At 32.1% G+C, this 9,456-nt stretch overlaps 1 protein-coding gene across 1 annotated transcript in view; it reads right to left on the reverse strand.

Moving 5' to 3' along the window:
* The window catches only part of stw (straw), a 68,492-nt gene extending 62,833 nt beyond the window's left edge, over window positions 1-5,659 (reverse strand). Inside the window, exon 1 of the mRNA XM_017138041.3 lies at window positions 5,314-5,659. Coding sequence (XP_016993530.2) covers window positions 5,314-5,434 — 121 coding nt within the window. The 5' untranslated portion in view covers window positions 5,435-5,659. The remainder of the gene's footprint in view (window positions 1-5,313) is intronic.
* Between the last annotated feature and the right edge of the window lie 3,797 nt (window positions 5,660-9,456).

Consider the following 9,456-nt stretch of genomic DNA (forward strand, 5'->3'; position numbering starts at 1 on the left):
TTTTTAATTATCCTAACTCCTTTGCTTCAATTTTTCTAAATTCAATGACGATTTGCCTTAAAAATTACACAAAAAAATGAAAATAGGTAGCCCAGCGGTCTATTTAATTGATTTTTTTTATAAAAGTTTATAACACCGAGGCCGATTTTTTGGCCGCATGTTAAATTAAAGTAGTCTTTAAACCTTAAAAATGAATAAGAAATCCGAGTTGAAAGTCTATTTTATGTTTAACAAACGGCCCTAAATGACCCAGCCCTCTGCAAAAAACATAAGTTTTTGTTACCTTTACTGAAAATATAACTAGAAAATAAGATATTAAAAGGGTTTGTCCGTCGCTTTGCGCGAGGGGACTGTGGTGCAGCGGTAGTGCGTTTAACTCCAACTGGAGAGGCCATGGTTTCGATTCCTCGCAATGATCAAAAGTAAGTTGTTTTTTCTCCTCATGGTTACTTCCCTAATTCGTTTACTAATATGCTTTCAGTTCTAAGGGTGGGCGGTGTTCTAGAGTTCGGCCTCCTAAACGCAGCTTCCCATATGATTGCGCATAACAAGTGCATTTACGTTTAAAGAGAGAGAGAGAGAGTGTCTGTCAGTTTAGTTTTAGAAAATTCACGATTAAAGTCTAGTACTCAGTACGACAAAAACTGCTAGCTAAGCATAGGAGTAAGCGAGAGGAAAATAGGTAGCTAACGCCATTAGCTAAAATACCAAAAAAAATACCAGATTTAGCGGATGAATTCCGATTAACGCACAGTCGGGCGAAAAAGCCAAAAGTCTGTCTAAATCAGGGGAGCCATTAAGCGAACATCTTTTGATGGGGTATTGAGGCAATTAAATATGTAAAAAAACATCATAAGATACATTTTTTTATTAAATTTTTTTAGTTGTAGAACATTTTTAAGAACAAAAATGTTTTTTTTTAATATAAATAAATTACTTATAGGGTTCTAAGTTTCCCACTATTTTTTCTTTTAATTTAATTTAACTTGATTTTTAAAAAAAATTATTCAAATCGGTTAACCATATCTTATAGATGCCATATAAACATTAAAAAGGGGAATATCTCGGTTCTATTTTAATATTGGTTCTTATACATACATCGGATTTAAGCCATTATTTATCAATTTAACTCTATGCTTACTATTTTTTTATAGTTGCTCAATTATATCTTATAGGTGTCATAGAATCAATCAATTTTCAAAAAAATTTGGCAGAAATCGGTATTTATTTCTTGAATATATTTTTAGCAAAATAACAAATTTTTTTTTTTTTTTTTTTAATTTATCATTATTTTCATAAATACCTTCACATAAGTAAACAAGAGAGAACGCTATAGTCGGGTGCCCCGACTATCAGATACCCGTTACTCAGCTAGAGGGAGTGCGAGGGAGATGGAGATATAAAACTTTGATCGGGCATAACTTTTAAACGAATGGTCCGATTTGAAGCATTTCTTCTACACTTCGATAGGAATAAACAAACGCAACCAAATTGCATTTATACTACTCCACAATCTTTAAAAATGTGGGCGCAGGACACATTTTAAAATCGTTAGTGGGCGATTGTGGGCGTTAGAGGGGCGCTCGGCTGAAATAAACTTGTGTAGTAGGCCCAAGAATATGATCTCAACCTTCTAGATTTTGTAGTTTCCGAGATCTCTGCGTTCTTACGGACGGACAGACAGACAGACAGACGGACAGACGGACATGGCTAGATAGACTCCGCTAGTGACCCCGATCAAGAATATATATACTTTAAGGGGTCGGAAACGCTTCCTTCTAGCTGTTACATACTTTTGCACGAATACAATATACCCTTTTAGTCTACGAGTAACGGGTATAATTCCACCTTAAATTTAGGACATATCACCTTATAAACAAGAACATTTTTTTCTCAATTACATAGAGAATTTTTAGAAAAAATGTTATAAATAGACGGGCGAATCGCCAGCTGCCCCTGTTTACGGGCTAGATTCTTAATCCACGGGCCAAAAGTCAGTTTTTTAGGGCGAGGGGCCCGATTTGAAATTTTTTTGTTACATTTCGATAGGTATTAATAAACACAACCAATTTAATTAATTTTTTCAGACATCTTAAAAGATGTGGGCGCATGGCACCTTTTTAAATCGACATGGCTAGATCTACTCGTCCAGTGATACTGATCAAGAATATATACAGGGATGGTCAAAAGTATTCGCACAAATTACACGTACTTACTCATAAGAAATGTGCAAATACTTTTAACCACCCATGTATATACTTTACTCAACGAGTAACGGGTATAAAAATAGCTCCAACTTTTTAAAAGAAAAGCTAAGAGATGAATTAAGATTCGTCATTCGGATTATCGTCTGGGTATTTTTAAACGAATGTATTTTTTTTTAATTTATATGTTTTTTTCAGATTCTAAATAGTAAATGTAAATAAAAGTTTAAGGCCAATCAAAACAAGAAAGGAAGCTAGCTTCGGCCAGCCGAAGCTTATATACCCTTGCAGATCATTCCTATTAATTAACAAATCGCAAAAATGTTCAATTTTCTAATATTTCTCATTAATTTTCCGATCGTTCCTATGGCAGCTATATGATATAGTCGTCCGATTTTGATCAAATTAAAATTGAAATTCAGAAATATTTAAAAAGAGTCATATCCTAGAGTAGAAGATAATACAATAAAAACCAAGGAAGCTAGAATTTATTTCCTATTACTTTTCCATTAATTTTCCGATCGTTCCTATGGCAGCTATATGACATATTAGTCCGATTTTTTAAATATTTATTTCGAAATTCAGAAATATTTAAAAAATAACATCCCCAAAAGTAGAAGGTAATATTTCAAAAAACACCGAAGCTAGAATTTTTTAAAGTTTTTTTTTCCGATCCTTCCTATGGGAGCTATAAGATATAGTTGTCCGATCCGGTCGGCTCCGACATATATACTACCTGCAATAGAAAGAAGACTTTTGCGAAAGTTTCATCCCGATAGCTCATAAACTGAGAGACTAGTTTGCGTAGAAACAGACAGACGGACAGACGGACGGACACACGGACAGACGGACATGGCTAGATCGACTCGTCTTGTGATGCTGATCAAGAATATATATACTTTATGGGGTCGGAAACGTCTCCTTCACTGCGTTGCAAACTTCTGACTGAAATCATAATACCCTCTGCAAGGGTATAAATATGAACAAATATTTTTCCACAAATCTATTCGGTTTGTAAAAGAACGGCCCATATGGGAATAAATTTATCTAAATACGTAAACATAAGGTTATAATTCTTTTTTGAAAACTAAGGCCAAAGTACAATATTTTCAAAAGCTATTGCATCTTACACCCAAAAAAAATATGGACTTGAAACCCAAAAAATGGACTTTAACTGAGGTAATATGGACTAATTTTGGACCTAAGGAATCTTAGACTTATTTTAAGTCCATTGTTGGACTTATCAACAAACTATGCCAGCTCCCGGTTTTTTGAACCGGGTTTTAGTCCAGTACTAGACATGTTTTATTTTTTTTTAAATTTATTTTTTAATTTTCTTGGTGCTTTTATTTTTATTATTATTAGTAAATGCATTTTACAACTGAAAATTGAGCGAAAAAAATATCGATTAAAAAATAATGATTATTCTTTGAGCGTTACTTTTTCGCTCAAAATATCGCTCTTCCATATATATAAAAAATTATTTTTTAACCTTTTTTTTAAATCTAAAAATGAGGTTTTGTGGGGTCGTCGAGGCTCAATTTATATTGCTGCGAATACATTTTTCCAAAGAAACTACTGAGAAAGGAGATATCCCACTTTGAGCGATATTTTGAGCGAAAAAATAACGCTCAAAAAATAATCATTATTTTTTGATCGATATTTTTTTTTGCTCACAATAATAATAATTATTCTTTGAGCGATGGAAAAAAACTCAACAAATAATTATTAAAATGGAGTAAAATGTATAAAAATCAAGAAGTAAAAGATCATTGCGGATATGGATAGAGCACACAAATAGTAGCCGATTGGTATAATTCGTTTGTTTGTACGGCTTTTCCAAGTGGATGATGTTTTTGCTTGAAAAATACATCGATAATCATTATTTACGGTCCCTGATATTTTTATTGATATTGTTTTTTGTTTGTATGTATACGTTTTTTGTAAAATGCTGCACCTTAGAGCGCCTTTGATTGCAAGTTATTTTCCTTTTATGGAACACTTTTTCTAAAAATACATTAGTTCATCAAACTCTGGGGCTGTCCTTTTATTACGTAATCACCAAATGATTTGGTTAGGTTAGGTTAGCGCGGCGGCTGACACAAGGTCAGCACACTTAGGCCATCACTGGCCCATTGTGATACCGCAATGGATCTGTTTACTGTAGTGCAAAATTCTTTGTTTAAAGAATTCAAAGATATTGAGCTATCCCACAAAATTGCATTCCAAAATTTAAAATAACTCAAATAACTCTCAAGTGCTGCGTGAATTTCCAAATTAGAGCTTATTCCTAATATGTTTTTTAAAAAATTTGCCTGTCACGTTTCACATGGAATAAGCCTATAGTAAATAATTTACTTGCATTAACGGTTTCGCCATTAAAAAAATCATTACCAATTTTTCTTTCCTTTACGGCAAGAAACATTAAAACTAAGAACAATTTCCTTGAAAATATAAAAATAAAAGTTTTCTTGTTTACAAACTAATTTTTTTAAATTTACCCATATATGGGTAAACTTTTGATAAGTACTAAGATCGTAAACTATTTGTTTTTACATTTAAAAAAAAAAAAAAAGGTTTTTTAATATTTTATATGGGCATGTGCTATTTTTTAGGTAGTGGACTATTTTTCACGCTATTCATTCCTTAAAATGTATGGCCTTAAATTGAACATTTATGGCCATTTTTACTATTTTTATATATGTATATATAAAAATCATATTCGTTTACAACATTAATAAACACTTATTTAATTGAAATTTAAGGGTATTCATGGCTTGGAAGAATCTGTTGGTCTTTTTCCTGTTTTTTTGTCATTATGTACCAGTTATATTGTCGAGCTGACTTAATTTGTAGCATTCTCTGAACTAGTCGTCAAAGTGAATGTAAGCTTGCCATAGTAATTTGTGAAGTCGTTTCCAAATTCGTTAAGCAAATACCTAACATAGGGTGGTGCCAACCCATTGTTTTGTTCTCAATAAAACGTTACTTTAAAATTTTATCAATGGACAAGGTCAATATATAATTTTCATATGATTTCTGGATGTTAAGTCTAAAAGGCGATCCCTTCCTTGAACTTTTGTTTACTTGTTAGTTTGGGTTTTCTTACCTTTTATACGTTGTTTTTGCTGTGAGTTGGCAACACGTACTGCAAAAGTTTCACAAAAATTAGAAAATAAAATTATAGCCAGAAATAAATTAAAAGTCTGGTTAAATCCTTTGCTCTCCATGGCCTCCAGTTAAATTATTCACAATTCTTTTAAATTCACTGAGCTCTCTCTTATAACTTAAATGTTTGTAAAGTTTGCTAGTATATTTAATCAGGATGATCACAGCATAAGAAAGTATTTTCTCTTATTGGTGTGTATACTAAGCGATAGCTGCACCAGCTGAATTGATTACAGCTTAATGAAGTACGCGCAACGCGTTTAAGCACCAAACTGAAGCAGTAGCTACATACGTAAGACTATATAAAATGTTTAAAACAGAAAAGTCACTGCAAAACAAGCTTACGAACGAGTCAGGGAAAGGAATGGCTCAGTGAATCATGACATGGCTCAGAGAGCGCAAGAAATTGCAGCAGCCAACTTGATCACGATCTCAGAGCAAGTTCGCCGAGTTTAGAAAAAGCTTTACAAAGCACAGATAGGGAAAAATGAAGAAATAAAATAAAACGGGCATTTATTAATTTGTTGTTGGTAAAACCAAATAAAGAAACGCTTTTTAAGTTAAAAACTATAGATTGAAAAGAAAAAGGTACAAAAGTGCCGTGAAAAGTTTAATTTTTTTTAGGTGGTAATTAATGTTACGTTTTAATATCAGTATTGACATTTATTTATTGAATTTAAATGGAATCAAATACAAATGTAGGCCCTTGAAGTCTTTTTAGCACCTAAAAATATATAGTCCGGTTATGGCAAAGCCAGCTAAAAACAAGAGAGAACTGTATAGTCGGGGGTCTCGACTACAAAATACGCGTTACTTAGCTAAAGGAGTGCGAAGAGACGAAGATATGCAAGCAGCAAAACAACTGCCCAAAATCGAGGCAAATACCGGAAATATATGTATGTACATATAAATTGTACAAATAAATGTTCATTTTTAATAAATGGTTCTATTTGAAACATTTTTGGCGTGACGATGGCTATTGACAATTCAAATAACATGTGCACTACAAAAATCCTAGATAACGTGGCACCACAAACTTTTGCGGTAAAATAAATGGGCTTCCCGCTCTAAAATAATGTGCGTTAGAGTGCACTATAGGCTGGATGACCACTTTTTATGGACTTAATTAATAACTTAAAAACAGGGAACGTAACTGTTATAAGTTTTATTTTAAAAATCACACTTTAACAGTTATTTTCTGATTTGTAAAGTAAAACTCAAAGAATAACTGTTATTTCTTGAGTTTTATAATAAAAGTTGACAAATAACAGTTATTCGTCGTGATCAAAAATAAAACTCAAACTTGATTTATGGCGATTTTGTGGGTAAACAAAATTTTAAAAAAATATAGGTATAAAATATGCGCGGTTGCCTTTTTTAACAAATTTTTAGTAAGTTATAAAAAGCACGGGTATCATGTTTTTTTTAATTATTTCATTTTTTCAAAAATGTCAAGGGAATAACTGTTATTCATAAAAATCAAAAAATAACAGTTATTTTTTGAGTTTTATTATAAAAATCAACAAATAACAGTTATTTTTTGAGTTTTATTATAAAAATCAAAAAATAAAAATCATTACGGATTTGTAAACTACAATGGCTAATAAAAATTGTGGTGTATTTAAAAAATTTTTAGGACCCTTCTAAGTGCGTGATTTTTTTGTATGAATAATTTACAATAACAGTTTTTTTCGTTCCCTGCTTAAAAATGAAGCAACATTTACCAGTTTTTTATTTTAATTGAACTTGTAGTATAAAAAATATGTTTTAGTTAAAAAAATGGCCGTGTTCACGCTTTATTTAAGAAAAAAAAAATTTTTTTTCACAAAAATAATTTTAAAAAATTTTATTTTTTAGTTTTGTTTATAATGTAAAGAATCTAAGTACCCAAATAAAATTGAGTGCCTTTTAATTTTTTTGTTAGGTGTCATCGAATTTATGTTATTAAAATTAATATAAGAAACACAAAAAATACAAAAATACTTTTTAACAAAGTTATTCTTTTGAAAAGATGATGTAAAATAATTTTGTAATTACTAATATATAATTTAAAAAAAAACTGTATACCGTTCTTTAGAAACTTATTGTAATTGACATTTGTGCACCAATTTTTCGTGTGTTTTGCATATTTTAGGTCTAGGCTTTTAAATACAGATTTAAGAAAAAGTGTGCAAAAGTACACCTTCAAATAATATTGATATGAAAAATAATTGAGTTCCCTAAAACCCAGTATAAATATTAAGGTGAAACTAGGTCGCATTCGCTTTGTTTGTCCATTTAAAGATCAGTTTTTATTTTGATTTGTTAAAAGTTAAAGGGCTATAATTAAACTGTAAATTGCAAAAAAACCCATATAATAGTTTAACACTTGAAATATACAAAAAATTAGTTTAATCTACCCTCTTTCGATGCTGTAAAGCAAGATTTGTTATAATCGTTCTAAATTGCGATTTGAATTAATTTCAAAGTTCTTGTTTTTTTTCAATTATTTGCTCCACTTGCGCCCGTCACCGCCAACAGCTGTTTTAACAGCCTGTACCTTAACAGTGCGAGCCTCTGTCGAGATTTCTGGTACGTAACATTAAAGTCTGATGTTATCCTAACAGACTGACAATATTGGATCTTAATTTTAAGGACTTTCAAAAAATGACTTTTGGCCACCTAAAGTTGTCATCCAGCCTATAGTGGAGTGGGCACAGCACTGTGATAAAATAAAGTGCAGGACGCAGGAATCTGCTCGAGAAATCGCAACCTTCTAGCTCTTATAGCTTCCGAGATATCAGCACATACGGAACTAAATCAACTCCGATTTTAATGCAAACAAATATTTTAAATTAGTACATCAACAAAATAAACGTAAAAAGACGTTTGTCAATTTTTAACAATTTTCGATTTTCTTCGTTTTTTTTTAAATCTTTAAATTATCTTTATTTTGTTGCCTAACAACAGTGTAAAGGGAAATTGAGGACGCCACGCCCCCTCTAACGCCCACAATCGCCCACTAACGATTTTAAAATGTGTCTGGCGCAGACACCTTTAAAGATTTCTGAGAAGTATAAATGCAATTTTGTTGTGTATATTTATACCTATCGAAATGTAAAAGAATCCATTCAAATCGGACCATTCATTAAAAAGTTATACAAATCAAAAAATTTTATATACCAATCTCCCTCCCACTCGCTTTAGCCGAGTGACGGGTATTATATAGTCGGGACAACAACCCAACTATTGCGTTCTCTCTTGTTTTTAGCTCAAAAAGAAATCAAGTTAGTTGCGGCAAGCCGAAGTTTATATACCCTTGCAGTTAACAGAAATACTTATAGCTTAATATTAGCTCGATCGGTGCTGTTCCAGGGATCCCAGATACGGGCAATTCTCTGCTGTCTCACGCGACATTCGTATGCTTTGCAGGTGAAAAAAACATCTTCTAGGATTTATTTTTTTTTGACACTCAAACTAAAGCTCTTGATAAGGCTCAGATGACACATTCAATTTTTAACGTCAATTTATTGTGGAAAGCTCAAGTAACTGTCACACGCTACATGTCGTACGCGACGTTTCTCCGTCATTTTGTTGGGTAGTTATTGTTTAACCTTAATGTTAAAATAAACGTTTTAGGGCCGGTTTCTACACTTTTTGAAATTAAATTACAAAAGAACCATGGCCGACCGCCAAGTTATTTTTGCACGTAAATTCTTAAGAAATCGCGGTCCATCGAGGATAATTTTTTCGCGAATTTCGGGGGTGAGTCCGCTAATGTATAGTATTACCAAACATTTTTGTTGTAAGCCCCAGGAAAAACGTTGAAAATTTGACTTTCACAAAATTTGCTCACTTTTCAAAGGGGTCTTAATGGGTTAAGAATATTTTTGTGCCATTTAAACGGAATTGAAGTGATCTTTCTATGGGTGCCAAAAGCTTATATTATAAGTTCAAAATAAGACTACAGTTAACATTAAAATTTGTGAAAATACTTTTGACCACCCTTGTATGCGCCGATAGGTTCGCACTTCAGACAATTCGACGATATCCCACAGAGTTTGAAGATAAATCGCTTGGGAATTCATTATACCCGTTACTCGTA

Source organism: Drosophila takahashii, chromosome 2R (genome assembly GCF_030179915.1).
Source record: "Drosophila takahashii strain IR98-3 E-12201 chromosome 2R, DtakHiC1v2, whole genome shotgun sequence".
In the NCBI taxonomy this organism is placed as follows: Eukaryota; Metazoa; Arthropoda; class Insecta; order Diptera; family Drosophilidae; genus Drosophila; species Drosophila takahashii.